Genomic DNA, 18,994 nt, shown 5'->3' on the forward strand with positions numbered 1-18,994 from the left:
AATGCCTCATATGAGAAGGAACACTTATACTGCCCTTCAAACAAGAACACAGCAGTGCTATTGATTTTTGTCTTCAAGTGTATATTAGAAATAAGTTAAGTGACACTCATTTTAATGGCAAAAGAAAACATCGTGAAGAAATATTAATACTGTCGAAAACTAAAAGCACAGGGAGGCATCCTACGAATCAATGATGAATTTAAATATTCAGCTAAATTTAATATTAGAGCAACTTAATTTAGCTTAAATTTGAAACAGCGATTTTGACTATCAAAATTAATTTTTAAAGTTTGATAATTGGTATTGCTTCGCCACCCTTTTAAATCAGAAAATAATACCTATAACACTGTTGTTATAAGGCAAAAAGATTCAGAAGCAGTCTAGGGTCGAACCACAACGGGTGGGTTCACACAATAACAGGTTAATAAGGAATTAATAATGATAAACTTAAACCACTACTGTGATAAACTTACAGTGGGTACTCGAAGCTAATTGATTCGCGGTGCCCCGTACCCTGCGGTATTTGCCTTGTCGTTCGCCCGCAAAAATTTGTCAACACTGCGGTCAACCGAACATCGGGCAGATTCTCAACACTCTTAACAACCTCGACGTTGGAGTAACAATTAACTTTTATATATTATTTCATTTTGTCTTAAAATATTTTGTATCAAACTTGAACTAAATTTAGGTATTAAAAGAACTTGGTATACCTAATGCTGTACTAAGCTTTACTTTTAAAACAAAGAATTATAAAATAAAATATATTCTAGAAGTGGGCATGAAATGAAGTATACGAGTAAGTGTAAGCAATAATTATGCAAGAAAACTTTTAATGTATGTTAAAATGTAACCTTTTGCCCAAGGTTCTTTATATAGACAAAGTCTTGACATTTCTGTATTTGCAGATTACAGAACACAACGCAACAGCACACAGGATAACTATTTGTAGTGAACTTGTTTGATCATGGACCGCTCCGATAACGGCTGCAGACGTCACGTGCGTGTGCAACAAGTGCATTGAGATGACGCGAATTTTTCCGAGCGCCGCGTCTTGGCGCGGGGCGGGGCGACACGCCCAGCCGCGCGCACGCCCACCCACCCGTCTTGAGATACTCCCCGCTTACAGCCAGATAAGATATTCGCCCGTTCACCAATTCTTCGCTCCTAATACCTACTCATTGCACCACAATACCCTAACTTTTCTTGACTCTACATTTTGTCTTTTTTTCGTTTCGCTTAAACGTAATTATCATTAAGAATCGATTATTTGTAATCATTATTCACGAATGCAGTTAATGTATCTATTCAGTCGTTATTTATTATGCCATCTAATTACCTACATAACTTCCTTAATTAGCCTTTTTCTGTAAAATTGTTTCAACTCTTCGACATCCACTCCAAACTTTAAATCACCTGAAAGTTTTCAAACTAGATGCGACTAGCGGGCTTATAGACATCTCTCTCCGCGTAAACCGCAGCTAGTGGACCAGCAGATCGAGATACGTAATAGGGCGTCAAAATGAAAAAGCTCATTATATTTCCCTTTCAACAATGGAACTAAACAAAAATGTTTGATGGCATAAAACTTGCGCGCGTCCCTATCGCACGATTGCGCTATATTATGAGCGCGAAAGAGAGGCGAACGGCGCGCATTTTCCCGGCAAATGAAGCGTGGCCAGACCACAGATTGACCGCAGAGAATGGAGGCAGCGAGTGACAGAATGGCGGCGACTCAGTAGTAGAGAGTCGCGCGAACGGTGAACACGCGTGCAGCCTCCGCCACGCGCCGCGCGTTGACTCATCCGGCCGGCGGTGTGACGGACTGACGGACGCGGTAAATACCTGTGACCGACGTGGGACTTACGCTTGCCGCTATTTGCAAAAAATATAACGCTCGATTAGGAAACCGGCGCTGACGCAACGCGCGGGGAAATATCTTGAATAATTAGAGCCGCTCAGCTGATATTGACAGTGCGTATCCGCACTTCGAGATACTTGCGTTTCTTGGAAGGTTTTAGCGGTTCGGTTCGAATGTTAGGACTATTTTGGACTGTTCTCATCGAGACCCTACGATAGTGACTCATATAAAATGACGAAAGTTAAGTTGAAACACAACTCCTCAAGGCCCGCGCTGACTATTCACTGTAAATATTGAGTTAAGGAAGGAACTATGCGAATAATCACGGTTGTTTACATGTTGTTGTTGGACTAACAAGTGGTGTCGAACTTTGTTGGCAAACTATTTTGTTAGTGAACTGTTAGTGCCAAGTTTTAAGTATCAACGGTTATTTAGGCAACTTTATGTTTTTATTAATCCAAAGATCTCAAACAAAAGACTCACCTCAAATAAGTATAATATCTATAATATAAATATTTCATATACATATTTTTATTACGGAGCGCAAAGTAATAGTTTGTTTGTTAAACAATAAAGAGGAAAATTTGTTGGAATTACGCCAAGTTTGTACATTTGTGGTGTCTCATAAATATTACAACAATAAATTACTCACCGAAGGTCGAAGGACGTGCGAGGAAAGGCGGAGAAAGCTTGTCTTCTGAGTGGCAGTCGAATCTGAGCGACCGGTGACCTTGAGTTCGGTGAGCGACAAATTGGCGTAACGTAAGGCCTCTTCACACGGCAAAGTGTGGAGTAGTGACGTAGCGTGTGATGCGGGCGTGAGGATGCACCTGCCGTTCGAGTCTAGGGGCCGGCGGCGCCGCGAGATGGCTGATCTAGAGCCGTGGTGGTACCAGGCTATCATCGAAGACACCATCGGGGAACACCCTGATCTGGGTAAGACATCATAATTCATTAGTTTTGCATAAATTACTAATAATAAACTCAGGATAATATTAGATACATATCGTGTAATAAATTATATGGCAATTATATTTAATCGACGCTTCGTAAATGTTTATAGGTACTTACTAACATTTGTAAGGAATTAGCAGGTTAAGTGCCTTATTTTAAATCGATAATTACCTGTCGATTTAATACAAAAAATAATTTAGAATACAAAATGAAAGAACTACCTACATTATAAGTAATTTGTAATTTATTATTAATTTAAACTTAACGTAGCTATATTCTCGTTTAGAAAAATAAGTTTAAAATAGCAAAATATGTTTACGAAGGAGATTTGTTTACTCAACTGACATAATTTTTACTTTACTTTTTTAATACAAAAATCGTCTAATAATTTCGATATTACGAAACCTATTCTACAAATATATGCAATTAATATGTCTTATGTTACCGTAAAAAATAGAAATACACATTTTTATACTGCAGAAAATAATTTAAATTAAATTAAGCATGCAAGTTTTAATGTACATAAAATAAGTGAATTAAAACAAGTAACTACTAAATGAACACAATTACCACCGTTTAATGGGTAATCAATACTAAACATTCTTCCACTGTCAAATAGAGACAATCTAATTTAAAAGCCAATTTTCTAAATAAGTAGGAGATATATTTACATACATTTGTTAACATTAACCTTACACGTTCAAGTCCGACACACGCGAAGGACGATTCTTAGTACTAGTACTAGGTAATAACAGCTTTCAGTACTAACATTAATTGCCTCTAACAGAACTTTTGAAGGCTATCAAAACATCGGCCGGTATTTATAATAATCATGTATGTAATTTACTTTCAATGTCCATGGAAACATTTAAATAAAATAATATTATTTAAATAAACAATACGTTTGCGTTGCTACTTCCCAAGACTAGTTAGAACGCTTCATACATTACATTTAAAATTTATTAATATAATCAAAGAATATATACTACTGAATATGTACTAGGAAATGTCTACTAAATATGTCTACGTGATCATAGTAGGCATGTTTTAGGAACGCGGAATTTTAATCTCCTGAATACCATTCAAATTTGAAAGTTTTATTTATGAAAATGAAATAACAAATGAGCATCTAATCCACCTAATATGCTACCCGTGCATATTGCACATCCGTAATCAACCATAGATAGGACCAGTAAGGTACCTTCGCTAAGGATAGCCACAGATGCATTCCCAGGATTAACTTTAAAGCTCTCATATAATTTGTCTGACGTACCACATCCTTAAAACCATAACATAGCAGCACTTAACACTGCTGTTACTAAGCAGAAATAGATATTTAGGTGCCTCCGGAGTAGTTACCATCAAACCGCTCTACGATCTAAAAATACGCACAATTCCGTGAATGATATCAACTCTTGTATCCGCAAACATTATACATTTATTGACGGATGTTAGGAAACAGTGGAATACCCAATCGTAATATGTCTAAATTAATAATCAGTTTACACATATTTATTACTAAGTTCGCTTGCTACGGTTGCGTGCGTTGACCTTTGACCAATGCCATTAAAATATGAATTAAGTGTTCACGTTTTTGTATAAGTATGGATTTTCATGGATTTTACTATTTCCTTCGGATCTGTACAATTAACTGGGATGAGAAATACCATACGTAGATCTTTATAGCGGTGGTAGCTTCAAACCAGGTCTCCCATTTGGGGATCCGAGGTTCGAATCCTAGTCGCTCACCTGTGTTTTTTTAATTTTGTGTGTATTCAAGGAAAAATGATACGAGTAGAAATGAGATAAATTCTGCTCTTGATTTCACTTTTATGTCGGAAAAAAATCATTGCCGAATTGTGTGTATTAGAAATTAATTTAGACTTGCTATAACAGTAAAGGAAAATATCGTGAGGAAACATGACTGAAAGTCCTTTACAATTTTTTCTCACGTATTTGAGAAATGTTATCTCATGTGTAAAGTCTACTAATTTGCACATGACCAGCGCTTAGGACTTCGGCCTGAGCCTTTTTCACTCTGAGAAGAGTACCGTGCCCCGTAGTGAGGTTGTCAGTGATAAATTTTCCTATTTACTGAACCGTGACTATTAAATTTGGAAAAACCACGTATTTTGTTTGTTAAAATGTGTAATTCCGGTATTCAATTCCTACAATTATTAATAAACTTACTTTTCGGGAAATTCCCATCTCTGTATATCAAATTTAAAGGAATTAATTAAAATTTATAGAGATAATAAATAATAAACTTCAATAATAATATTAGGTCTTATTTTTATTATTTTTGACAAGCATTAAACTACATAAATTTAAAAACAAACACATTTTCCTAAACCAACATTTATTTATTATTATTTCTACTTTATTATTCTATTCTTTGTCCAATATACTCCAAATTTTATATTCCTGTGACATATAGAATTCTTGACTTAGCATCCATAGTTTATTATTCAATCATCAAGACCTTTATAGGTAATATAAGCTGAAATTATCTGCTAACTGACAAATTAAGTTTACAATAGGAATATTAAAAATAAATGTAAAAATCAAGATAAATGCGCTACGTACAAAAGACTTCAACGCATCCGTTGAAGCAAAAAATTATATTTATAGTTAAACTTAATATTACGCGCTTCTTCAATCTAAATGTATATATTTCAAGAATCATCATCTTCATCATCAACAACCCATTACTGTCCCACTGCTGGGCACGGGTCTCCTCTCATAATGAGAAGGATTAGGTCACATAGTCCACCGCGCTGGCCAAGTGCGTATTGGTAGACTTCACATACCTTTGAGTTTTTTTTTATATAACTCTCAGGTATGCAGGTTTCCTCACGATGTTTTCCTTCACCGTTTAGCAAGTGATAATTAATTTCTAATACGCACATAACTTTAAAAAATCAGAGGTGCGTGCCTAGAGTTCGAACCTCGGACCCCTCCATCGAGAGGCCCAGTTTCGTAACCACTAGGCTATCACTGCCACTCTTTCAAGAATATTGCCTATTAATTATGTATTACAATTAAAATAGGAAAAAGTAAATGTTAATAACTTATTGTCAGTGAAATAAATAATACGTTGTAATTATTTTATAGTAAACGATATTATCATCTGTTAAGTTAATGAATTTGTACTGTTTAGGCATTAATTTTATTCATTACGCATTGCATAAATACTAACGAATGCAAAAACTAGTTTGCTAATCAAATTGGCAGATAAATTGTACAATAAAATTTCTATAAAAACCGAATTGGTTAATAATGACCGGAGTTTTTGAGATTTAAATATCATAAATCAGAAAACTGTATCAAATATGGATAGAAGTTGTGATTTATAGTAGTTATACGTAGTTAAACCACGTAAAATTATAGCACTTTCCTATTCAACAAGGAAAACATGACAAAATCATGAATCTGAACTCATTAAAAAAGCCTTGCTGATCTAGTAGGTACAGACTGTATGTCGATAATGCTAGGATATGTTGATAGACCTCTTGTAGATGTTGTATGTGTTAGGTACATATCCTTAAGGTATGATAGATTTTACACATAATTGGAAAGTAGAACTCTTTTGGTTAGACTCCTACAGCACCATTTCCACACCGTTTTATGCCTTCTAACAGCTGTTGTGAAGCGCTGTCGTATTCTGTACCCTCACCATGAGTTTTTACGGTTTAACAAACATGACTGTTTTGGTATTTGTTTACGTATTTGCCCATACAAATTCCAATCAGCGCCCCTAGCGGATTGTATCAGAACTATAATGTCAGTAACGTAACATTTAATGTCTAAATTGACAAGATGGCGCTTTATGTTTTCTCTCTTTTTTGCAAACATGTGAGGGAGTCAGAAAGACTTGAGCACTTACTTATTGTTACGTTTACTCAGTTTACTGAAGCAAACGGAACAAATTAATGGATTGTGCAAACGTAACGTAAAATTGTGGGATGTTTTGAAAACACATGGTAAGGGCACTGGTTTGAAAGGTGTAATAAGGGAGAAACATTTATAGAAAAAAATCCAATTTAGTCCATAGATACTATTTCTCAAGGTGGTAGAACCCTTTCTGGTTCGACTCCGGCGGCACCACCGGCACACCTATTTCTACCTAATAACAGCAGTGTTAGGCGCTGCTGTGTTCCGGTTCGAAGGATGTGGTAAGGGAGACACTTTTCCGAGGCGTTCCAGCTTAGTCCTCAGGAGTAGCGACGCATCTGTGGCCGACCTCAGGTAGGAATATCTAATTCTAGGGTTGATTACAGATGTCCATGGGCGGCAGTAGCCACTTACCATCAGGTGGACTGTATGCTCGTCTGCTACTACTATATTATACAAAAAAAAAGATATATCGTGTCTATGGCCGATGTCAGTAGGACTTAAATGTTATTTGTTATCGATTATATAGGTATATCTTTTTATTGAGTTTAATACCTGCTGCAAATTCTCTACGTCCACCCAGGGTTGAGTGGTAGAGAATACCCTCAATGCAAGTTTGCCCTTTTGTTAATTTCTTGTTAGAGGTGATGCAAAAAATAAATAAACTATTGATGTCTCTGGGCGACAGAGTACCATCAGCTGAACTGCATGCTTATGTGCTTTTCAGTCGACAACCCATTACGGTTCTAATTCTGGGTAAGGATTTCCTCTCAGAGCGAATCTTTGGACCATAATTCACCGCTCTGGAGAAGTGCAAACCTTTAAGAACTTATTTTTTCAAGAACTCTCAGGCATGTAGGCTTCCTTACGATATTTTCCTTCGTATAATCTACTGATACTTATAATACTTATCACTTAATACTTAGTTGCTTTGATTTAATAACATTTAAATAATTCGGAAGAAGTGTAGGTTTCGGGAGGTTTTCCTACACCTAAACATAATGATAATTCACATACGTAAATGAAACCCAATAATAGTTAACAATGTAATTACAGGATGCTTCAGTAATTAATATAAAGTACAATTTTAGTGTGACGTGTACGAGGATATACTCGTGTGTATTTTGGGTATTTCCTGACAAAATTATAGTGTATAAATACATTCTATAAACGGAAATTGTGATGTTAAGCAGCACAGACATACTCGTACTAACAATAAGATTATTGTATCTGGTATCCAGGTTTGGTGGCCAGTTAAACAAATATTGATGAAATTGTCGAATATACACTTTAGGTCATACCTATTCTAAGAAAGTTAGCCATACTACAACTAACACTGTTCTGTAGCCTTAGTATGACAAATACAAAAACAGTCAGTTTTGCAAAAACAGACGTTTTTACATACTACGCAAATACAAAAACAGATAAATACAAAACCAGACGTTTTTAACAAAACTGTCTGTTTTTGTATTTGTCTACGTATTTGCCTATACATTTGTTTAATCTTATGAAAATGCCTATGTTGTTTAACGCTACATGTTTTTAACGATAGCAGAGTTACTGGTTACTTTTTATAAAAATGAGGAACGCATCCGGACTTAATGTATAATATAGGAGTAGCAGACGAGCATGCAGTCCACCTGATAGTAAGTAGCTACTGCCACCCATAGACATCTGTAATCAACCCCAGATATGATTAGATATTCCTACCTGAGCTCGGCCACAGACGCGCAGCTATCCTTGAGGACTAAGCTGGAATGCGTCAGAAAAGTATGTCTCCCTTACCACACCCTTCAAACCAGAAAGAGTAGCGCTTAACGCTGTTGTTATGAGGCAGAAATAAATGTAGCGGTGGTGCTCCGAAATCGAACCACAAAGGGTTCTACTACTATCAAACCTAATGCAAAGTAGCCACTTTTTTCAATTTTTACATTAAAATAGTTCAATAAGTATGTAATTCAGGAATCACGCTCTATTTGCACTGTATTTCAGATGTGTACGAACTACAATGATCGCTTCACACTTGTAGAAAAAATAGTGGGTAATACTTATATATGTAGAGTATATAGAGAGAGTTTACATAGTATATGATAATTTGATACATAAATATTTGCACTGAAATTTTAACGTACACTTATTATTTACTATTACAACTTTCTAATAAAATATGAAATTAAAATTAAAAAGACACAGATATACCAAGTTTTCTGATGATCATACAAATCACACAGTGATAGATCTATAAAATACGCATCCAATTTATGAATTTCTTTACAAGTTTAAAAGTATAGCTTCTGTTAAAAATACTGAAAGAAGTCACGTAGCAGCAGATTTAGATAAAAAGTAAAGCTATCAGTATCATCATCATCATCATCAACCCATTACTGTCCCACTGCTGGGCACGGGTCTCCTCACATATTTAGAAGGATTAGGCCATAGTACACCGCGCAGGCCAAGTGCGTATTGGTATACTTCACATACCTTTGAGATTTATTTTTAAATCTCTGAGATATGCAGGTTTAGGGAGGTGCTCTCTAGGCTATCCAAGCTCTATAACTTCTTAAAAATGTTTTGCTAGCTAAAAATCAAACGAGTATAATATGTGAAAAAACTCTGGAGGACACATACAATTAACATAGTAATTCCGATTTGCCCACTGACACCTCACTGACAAAATCACCCTGTTACACAAATCACTGCTAGTTGATTTAACATCCCCAGTAAACATTTCGCTTCTTTTTGTCAAAGTATGGGACCGTTTGCAAATGTAGAGGTGGATTGGTTTTGTGGAACAACCCTGCTCATTAGCCTGCATTGAACGAGCTCATTACCACGAGTGCTTTTACAGTACGCGGCGCGACTCCTCACTGTAGTAGCTAATTGTAATAGGTTTTGTTGGCACGTTCAAACGATAAGAATTTTAAGCTGTGCCTAAATGTAGGTAATCCTCTCTGACGGATACATAACGGTTTACCCTTAGTATGAATTTTTACGTTTTTTCAAAATGACTATTTTTGTATTTGTTTACGTATTTCCCATACATTTCCAATCAGTTCTGATATAACCCGCTGGGGGCGCTGATTGGAAATGTATGGCCAACTGAAAATAGAATACTACTGAATACTAAATAATAGAACTGAAGATAGTTAATTTAATAAAAATATACATTTAATATTTTTTTTTGTAATATATTATATATTTTTTAAATTTATATTGAAAAATAAAATAAAATATAACTAATTTTAATAAACATGGTTATAATATGATGTTCGTATTAAATTAAATTATTTTCTGTAAATATTACTATATTACTTAAAGTTTATATTCAGCGGTTGAAAGTAAATAATAAATCCACTTAATTTACTTACAATCCCTTTCAATGTTTGAGTTTGAATTGGCATAATAGCGCAAATAATGGCATTGTAATGTATTATGTAAGCTACATGTGTAATCGGTGTAAAAAAATGGCAACTAGAATCAACTGATTTCGAAGTACAACATACAACTTATACCATACTAGCAATGGCCGCGGCTTCGCCCGTGTTTAAAAAGAATAACTTGACATGCATATAACTGAAAATGTTTACCTTCATTGGAATTAAAATGGCGGCATCTGTCGAAAATTAGTCGTACCAACTCCGAAACCTCATGCACAACAACTTTGTTAAAGATCATCGCATGATCAAATTCATAGTTTACGATTCTATAAAGGACATACAGACAAAAAATCATTTAAACATATATAGATACTCCAAGACACCATGACCAATGTAGCGTATAAGCGACGCCTTTCTATTTTCATCAGCCATCAAAATTAGCATCAATTACATAACTCTCATTTGCAAACATTTGCTTCGATCACATTCTTACAGTTCACCAAAATTTAAGGAAAATTCCAACATATACTGTGTATCAGAAACTTTCGAATAAAGTTTAATAATGTCATAACATATATTTTTATTTAATATTACGAGTATCATTAATTTGCCAATTAGAACCTACTATTGATTACTTGGATCTTCTAAAGCTAGCTTCTAAAACTGAGGATAACTGTACGTTTAAAAATTAGATCTTTAATCACTTTTAGTATAGTATTCTACATACTTATTTTTAGTATTTTTTTAGATAAACAATCCAATTTTGTTGTGCATATATCATAGTACATATGCGGTAAAACGAGGTTTTACAGCATATGCACTAGATGCAAGCACGCATCACCTTACCTAGGTATCAATGTTTTTTACCATTACTTTGATTAAAAACCCACGCATGACCTACTGTAAGTAAACTTAGCTAATCAAATAATAACTATAAATAGTCAACGCGGAAGTAAATACAAGTTTCCAGCATGACAGTAATATAAGTGGATTTTTTGGAAAAAATAGCACGCCACTGGATTTTTCCACGTAACATTGTAAAGTAGTAATACTACGAATCCTTGTACATTAAGACGTGTAAAAACAAATTCTAGTTAAAATCGAGCCTCTTGTATATGATGGGCAAATCCAAGTTTTTATGTTAACACTTGGGGCAACGAAACCCACTATTGTTTGTAAAGCTATCAAGTTTCAACAAAGTATTCTCCTAGTGCTTCGGAAAAGAAAGTATTTGTAATCATTTTTTTACTATCAAAATATTATGAAGTTTTTGTAGCACTGTAGCTAATAAGCTGCCATAGAAGCATTACAGATTGTAGATAAAAACCACTAGTTGTCCGTCTTTTTGTAATACTAGTGTTTAATAGTTTTTTCTATCCGTTTTTATTGTAACATTAACAAGTAACCACCTCTATAATTTGTCGTATACAATTTTCCAATTTGGCAGTGATAGCCTAGTGGTTAAGAAACGCGGCCTCTCGATCGAGGGGTCCGAGGTTCAAATCTCAGGCACGCACCTCTGATTTTCAAATTTATGTGCGTATTAGAAATTAATTATCACTTGCTTAAACGGTGAAGGAAAACATCGTGAGGAAACCTGCATACCTGAGAGATAAAAATCTTAAAGGTATGTGAAGTCTACCAATACGCACTTGGCCAGCGTGGTGGACTATGGCCTAATACTTCTCATTCTGAGAGGAGACCCGTGCCCAGCAGTGGGACAATAATGGGTTGATGATGATGAATTTTCCAAGCCTTTATATTCCAGTAAGTATAATTATATGATAAATTTGAACAATGCATGTTTTAATTCATTTGCATGCATGATTATTTGTCAAAACAAAAAATCAATTAAATATTTCTTCGTGTGCCATAGCCATAAAATAATCCAAAAGAAATTTGATTTCATCTTATAATCAGAAGCTAAAACACCACGTATAGCTTTCACCTAATACGATTATTGGATTCTAATAACAGCATTGATGCAAGGCGCCTGCGCATCACCGCGGACTCGGGCGAAGGAACCCTTTATACCCGTGACCGCACTACCCGCAGTTTGCGGCTGTATAATTTGTATATACCTCCAGCTTCCGTAAATAGAGAAACCACAGTTATACTATTAATGTTTTTATATCCCCAACCCGTTACTCGGCGATTTTAAAAGAAATCTGAGGCTCAAAATGTTCTAACCGCATCCGAAATTGACGGCGCTAAAGTTGACTCTACTTTTCACATCATATTTTTGTGTTGACGATCTATTATTTGTAATATTTGTTAGGTTACAGCAATTTACACATTTTTACTACTTCAAAGTTATACCTACCTACCTACTATGTATCATAGTAAGCATATTCGTCCTCAAGGTTACTTTCTATCGGACATAACAAAACAGACAGGTTTGAAGATACTCAAGTTTCAACATAACGATTAACGAATCGATTATTTATTAATTTCTTTCCAGTTTAAGTTACATTACCTTTTTATAGAATCGTCATTTACATAATTGGAGATATTTTCACGCTAATTAATAATTTCATTTGAGAATGAGTATGTACCTAATAAATATTTAAACAATAGATATATGTTTTGTTTGTTATCTGAGTTTGGTCTTTTATAAGAAGTTTTAAAATATATAAAAATATCAAAATATATTGTTTTCCACGCATACGCAAAATAATATTGGTTAATTTCCATTTTGCAACTATTATGCAACCTGTTATTTGGTTCAAACAAAAAATATTACCATTTTTTCCATTTTGTTATGTACATGTTTTATTTAGAAATAGGTATTTACCAAGTTTTATAAACGCGTACACGTCATACAAAAACGAATATAATATAAAAATAAATGGACATAATATAATTGGTAAACGCATATTTAGGGAATTTAATTAAAGTCTTTGAAACGATGATAATTATAACAATGTCGGTTTTAACGTTTAACGGTTTTCCTCATCCAATCTTATTTTTATGGTGTTTCTAATTAACCATAACCCATGGCGCGTGATAACCGACCGTTGTATTAATAAACTACACATGTGTTTAACTTATACCTATGTGTTATTCCTGAACTACAGTACACAAGTTTAATGCGTCTTTGTTATTTATTATTTATATAATTCAATATATAATTTAAATGCGAATATAGGTAACATACAAATATGAGATCAATGTTAATATGATTTTTATTTATTAATCATTTTGATTACGTGTATTATATTTTAGTTTACCATACAGTTATATAATAACTATAAAAAGGACAAACGCAAAAGTGATCTTTTAAGGGTTCCAATATTATGGTTTTTCGTACGGAACCCTAAAAATATGTATTCGGTTTCAGCAAAAGAAACCTACATTATAACAAAATATTATAACTAAAAATGTTCTTTTTAAACATAATTAAGTAACACATTTAATTTCACATCATTGACTTAAATCATTCTTTGTTACCAGTAAAAACCGGCAGCCCTGACTACATGTGCTCGCAACTGCCGACCCATTGGCGCTCGAACAAGACGCTGCCCAGCGGCTTCAAGGTGGTGGCCCTGAGCGACGTGGTCGACGGCACCCTGGTCACCGTCCGCGCCGGCAACGACGAGAACTGCTCCGCGGAGCTCCGGAACAATACAGCTGTGATGAAGAACAGGGTCGCTAAGTTTAACGATTTACGCTTCGTGGGAAGGAGCGGGCGAGGTGCGTATTATCCATTCACCATGCTTTAAAACCCACTACTGATACACCTGAAATGTTCAACCTTTCTTAAGTTTGTCCTGTTGTGCTAGACATTTGGTGGACATACATAGGTCTAAAAGCCACATTACCACGTATAAAACGCGCTATTATAGGTATTGTTAACCGCAGTAGGCGAATAACTTTGTGAGAAGATATTGTTGCTACCTTTCTGGAATAATAACCATTAGTTGTCTACGACATCCAAGGCAAGAAGTAAAATGATGCAAATTTAAGCTAGCTATTAAAAATATCAATACATATCTACCTAACAATGAAGGTTTATCACATATGAAATATGTCGGGGTAGACTGGTCCTCGAATGAAGACTACGTCTGATTACAAATCCTTATGTTAAAGGTATAAAGAATATAACCAAGCCAAGCCAAAGGCATACAGAATATAGTTATTTAACAGCTGTATAGAGAGGTTTACATTCAGCAATAGATTATAAAAAAAGAATTGATAGATAAAACATACCCGTGTCCCTATATAGAACACAATATTTATAACGCGCTCTAGAATGCACTCGAAACACATAGCTCTAAACCATATCACATACCCGTAAACTATTACCCAATCTGAGTTCGAGCTGTAAAGTGCATAGGTATACGAATTCAGTTAAACCATCGCAGCGGTTATTGCGCCGGTTAACTAATACAGCGGAGTTAGATAATAATTGGTTAATCCGCGCACTGTGATTTGCGTTCGGCGAATTGTAACCGGGTTATGGGTTTTATTGTCTATTGCACTACCAAACTCTGTTAAGTGGGATATAGGATGTTTATTAGAAATGTGGCTGATATTAGTGAATAATAAAAGCTTTTTACGCTCTTAAGATTCTTTCGGAGTGCCACACACACAGACAGTCATAAATACATGTAAACACACAAATACGTCGTTGTTTACCCATAATTTCCCGATTTTAACCCATAATTGCTGGGCACCGCTGAAAAGGGTTAGACTATACACCATCGCGCTGACTAAATGCGATTTAATAGACATAAGCACACAATTAAACTTAGTTTTAATTTTTTTTTTTAATCCAAAATGGAATCCTTGACTTTCCATGAGACTAGTACCGTGATCACTAATAATAAGATCATCATCCCATCCCATATCAAGACACTTTTTAGAAATGTTTGTAACCTAATACCGACCAATCAACACCATTTTCAAGTATTCTAAGCTTCCCTAAAAACTTACGAATAAGAAGAACATTAAAATTCTGATCTACCTAAATATAAATTCAATTTTATTGAAAGGCTTTCCATTATTTACGTTAATATACTTTTTTATTTCTATTTTCTGTGTAACTGCTATCATTATTAAGTAGTAATAAAATTAAATAAAAATAATAAAAACTTGCAATACTCAAGTTTTAACCCGTACACGCGCACGGGGTAAAATGATCCCGCGTTTAACGTCTAATACATCATTAAAGTGCTCCGCAGATACGGTGAAAAACAAAATAATCGTTTGCGGTAAAGAAATGAACGTTTTCTACATCACGAATGTGAAAATCTGCGTTTGTCGTCAACGCTCGTGCACGAAACGAAGTAATTTAGTAAATTGTATAGTTAGGCATGCATTAAATTTATTGACAATTTACCAACAAGTTAGAATTGAGTGCCTGGGTTAAATTTTATTGTTTGACGACATTAGAACTTTAATGTCTTCATTTTGTATATTAAAGCGTGCAGCATTAAGACATGAGCCCGGGACAATCTCTTTAAATGTAACAACAATTGCATGCATGTATGCAATATGACGTCACTTTTGCATTATTTCACCTCGTAATCTTTATGATATTTAGGTACTTATAATATTTAAACTTGTCTTAACTCGATAAGACCGTGTGGCATCAATAATTTCTTCGAACAACAATATGAGAAGGCTGCCTTCCTCCTTTCCCTTCGAAATTTTGTTGTTTGATTCGATTGTAACTTAATTAAAACTTATATAACCTGCGTATGGCCGTACCGGTTCGTCACGCAGTCTTCCAGGATCTATCTCCGATCAGTCAGGCATCAATAAAAATATTATTAAATGTATATATATTAAATGTAATAATATTTATATTTCCGTTCTGGGTCTAGGTGTTCCCAGACTTGTCGTGCTCATAGCATCAGCGACACAGTTACTCTTATTGATGTACCTAGAGCGTAGGAACCGTTGCTTTTTTATTCAAAGCTTTATATTTTTCTTATTAAAAAGATTCCCTCGACTCTTGTATTATATGAATAGACTACAAAATAACCGAAAACGCTTGCTTTCACCGGCATCGAACGGTCGGGATAAGTCCGATTTTAATTTCCAAACCGCAAGCCGTAAACGACGTTCGCACTTTACTGTTCCATTGTGTTGCGCCGGCGCAGCCGACGCCATTACCGGCCCACATGTACCTCATGTAAAAAGTAGTAAAATCACAGAGATCATTTCATATATCGCATAACTATTATATACTTGGAACGCCTCGTGTATATGTGCCTTACTGTATCTATAAAATTAGAATTTATTTTATCCACTGCATTAATATTTTCTGCAGAATTATATACATACCAAGTTTAAACTAACATAGCGAACAAACATTGTACCTAAAAGTAAATGTAAATGTAATTATGCACAGACAAAAATGTATCGTTTTAACTGAGATCTAAGGACTATTCCTGACTACTAAATTGAGTAAATCAACTAAGAGTGCCTTTTGTTTCACACTCTTCAAACCCGATCATACTTAGTAGTGTTCGGCACCAATGTTATGTACAACATATTACCTTAAATTAAACGACTAAATTAGGTGTCTGCCTAATTCACTCAAATTAATTTAACTACGTAACTAAACACAAATTATTATGATTCAAACAGGTAAAGCCAGTTTATGAAATATAAATACCATTTAATTTAACCTGTTAATGCATTAGGCAACGAGTCTATTTTGTTTAAATGAATGTACAAATTAGGCACGGAACACATTTTAATGTCTATGCTTGTATGCCGAAATTACAAAATATTATAAAATAAATAATTACTGTTTCCAGAATATCATTTAACAGGAAAATTAAAAACGCTCTTCATAATTACAAATATTGATAGGTACATTCGGTCAGTTGCTTTTAATATCCATCTCGATTTAATTAGAGTATTAAAATTATGCCATTACTTTCATGGTTACCTACGGAATTTAATTAATGGTGGTAGAACGTGGCACGTGATATTAAATTATCACTGGTGCCCATTAACGTCAATGAATCAGATTGGATTTGAATGCTACCTATCTATCGCTGGGACGTCTTACCCTCCGGGCGCACATATATTGCGGCAATGTCAACATAAGGGCGGTGGGCAGGAAATTCGGGTCTCGAGGATACCCTCTTTGCCCGGGCAGATTCTCAGGTGGTAAATACCCCCCGGATTCTTGATATTTATTCATAATAATATAATGTTATTTAAAACATAATAAAATAATGAACAAATATTAAAAATTTCTATCATCCCCCTGTTGAGGGGGTGATTCGGTAATTATCGCGTCGTTGTACCGAGCGGACGGTCGGCCCCCTGATGGTCGGGGGTCGCCAGCCCTGGGAGCTCCCGCGGGAGCGGGCGCCCCGTAGGTGGTCGATCGTGTAATGCTACCTAAGGTCATCCACAGATGGGTCACCTTTAAAGACTAGGTAGTAAGTAGGAACTATTGACTCTGTTGCAAAACGCAAAAGTTAAGACTTGTTATAAGGCAGAAACTATAACCCGCGTAGCGGAGTCACCATAAAAGTCTGCACAGCGAGTTCCGGGTTCGATTCCCGGCCATAAAGTTGAAATTAGATTCGTGTTCTGGGTATGAAATTTGTGTTTGTCCGTAACAACCACGACAGAAAAAAGATCTTAGTGTGAGCGTTATTTATTTACTTGCGGCGATGGCGGTTCTGCCGTTAAAATTAGAATTAGATCGTAGACACCGGAGTATTTTCAATATGTGCCTGCACTGCTAAGAGCTAAATACGACTGCGGTTTCTGAATATTCCACCATACATAACTATGTATGTATGTTACGTACACGTGTCATAAACAGATTAAGATTTAGCGTCACACTCTCTCGTATTAAACTACTTGTGCGGGAAATTGTCCGAGTGTATCTTATGCACAAACCCCAAGAGATGGCGCTACGCAGTAATAGATTTAAGAAAAATCAAGGAGTAATGCTTAAACATATATACAGGGTGAATTTTTCAAATAGGTCTTCAGGGCTAAATCCGAAACTATAAGGATTAGCGAAAAATGCTGAAAGAAGTTACGAGGCTGATTTTGATAAAAACTGAAACTGTATCATTCGTTTTTTTTAAATATCTTTTTCCTTAGCCGGGAATCGAACGAGTTGATTTTGAAAAAAAATACATCCTCTCTCTATATTATTCCACTATCTGATAGTGTTGCTTATAAGGATCAAATTCTGGGAAGTAATGTTATATGACAAAGATGTGGGGTTTGATTCCTAATGCAAAGATTTGATTATTTGAAAAGTCAAAGAAAACTTCATAACCAAATCAATATGCTTAAGAGTTCTCCATAAAAATCCTTAAAAGTCTGGAAACTACCAATCCGTTTTTGAATGGTAATCGGTAGGTTTTTATACTTTATGGAACAGAAACACCATCCATCATAACGCTGCACAAAGTAATCTTATAGTAGTAGTAAAAAACTATCCCTTACAAACAAAAATATTTTAATTTTTCTTTATCTCATAACAAATTTAAGTTAGAAATAAAGAGAAATAGAGCACACGTCTGCTTATCGTAAGCATGTAAGTTGACACCAGTAGTGGATGCAGTGCCATTGGTTCCGACGTGGTCATCACAACACTGCACGGCGGGCGATGTGATCCGAACCGACAGGTACGAGCCAAGGGATCGGTGGCTTGCACCGAATTTTGATACCGATATTGTTACACGGCCACGAGAACGACTTTCAAAGGACGGCGTTCAATTTATTTTGACTTTCGAATTAGATTAGGTAACTCGATGACAGATTCGAAATCAAAATATTTTTGTGGTGATAAGAATCTTTGAATAATATGTTAACGTTTTGCAAAAGTGAGTGTGTCAAAGAGTGAAGGAAATTCCGAAATAACTGCTTTTTAACCGACTTCAAAAAAGGAGGCACTCGACCACTATGTATGTATGTTTGC

At 35.2% G+C, this 18,994-nt stretch overlaps 1 protein-coding gene across 1 annotated transcript in view; it reads left to right on the forward strand.

Moving 5' to 3' along the window:
* Window positions 1-927: 927 nt before the first annotated feature.
* Window positions 928-18,994, forward strand: part of LOC140753859 (uncharacterized) — a 57,097-nt gene continuing 39,030 nt past the window's right edge. The window contains exons 1-2 of the mRNA XM_073088662.1: window positions 928-2,794; window positions 13,537-13,776. Coding sequence (XP_072944763.1) covers window positions 2,683-2,794; window positions 13,537-13,776 — 352 coding nt within the window. The 5' untranslated portion in view covers window positions 928-2,682. The remainder of the gene's footprint in view (window positions 2,795-13,536; window positions 13,777-18,994) is intronic.

The sequence above is a fragment of the Epargyreus clarus genome, unplaced genomic scaffold (genome assembly GCF_041222505.1).
Source record: "Epargyreus clarus isolate Ecla_fem2 unplaced genomic scaffold, WU_Ecla_fem_2.2 ptg000027l, whole genome shotgun sequence".
In the NCBI taxonomy this organism is placed as follows: Eukaryota; Metazoa; Arthropoda; class Insecta; order Lepidoptera; family Hesperiidae; genus Epargyreus; species Epargyreus clarus.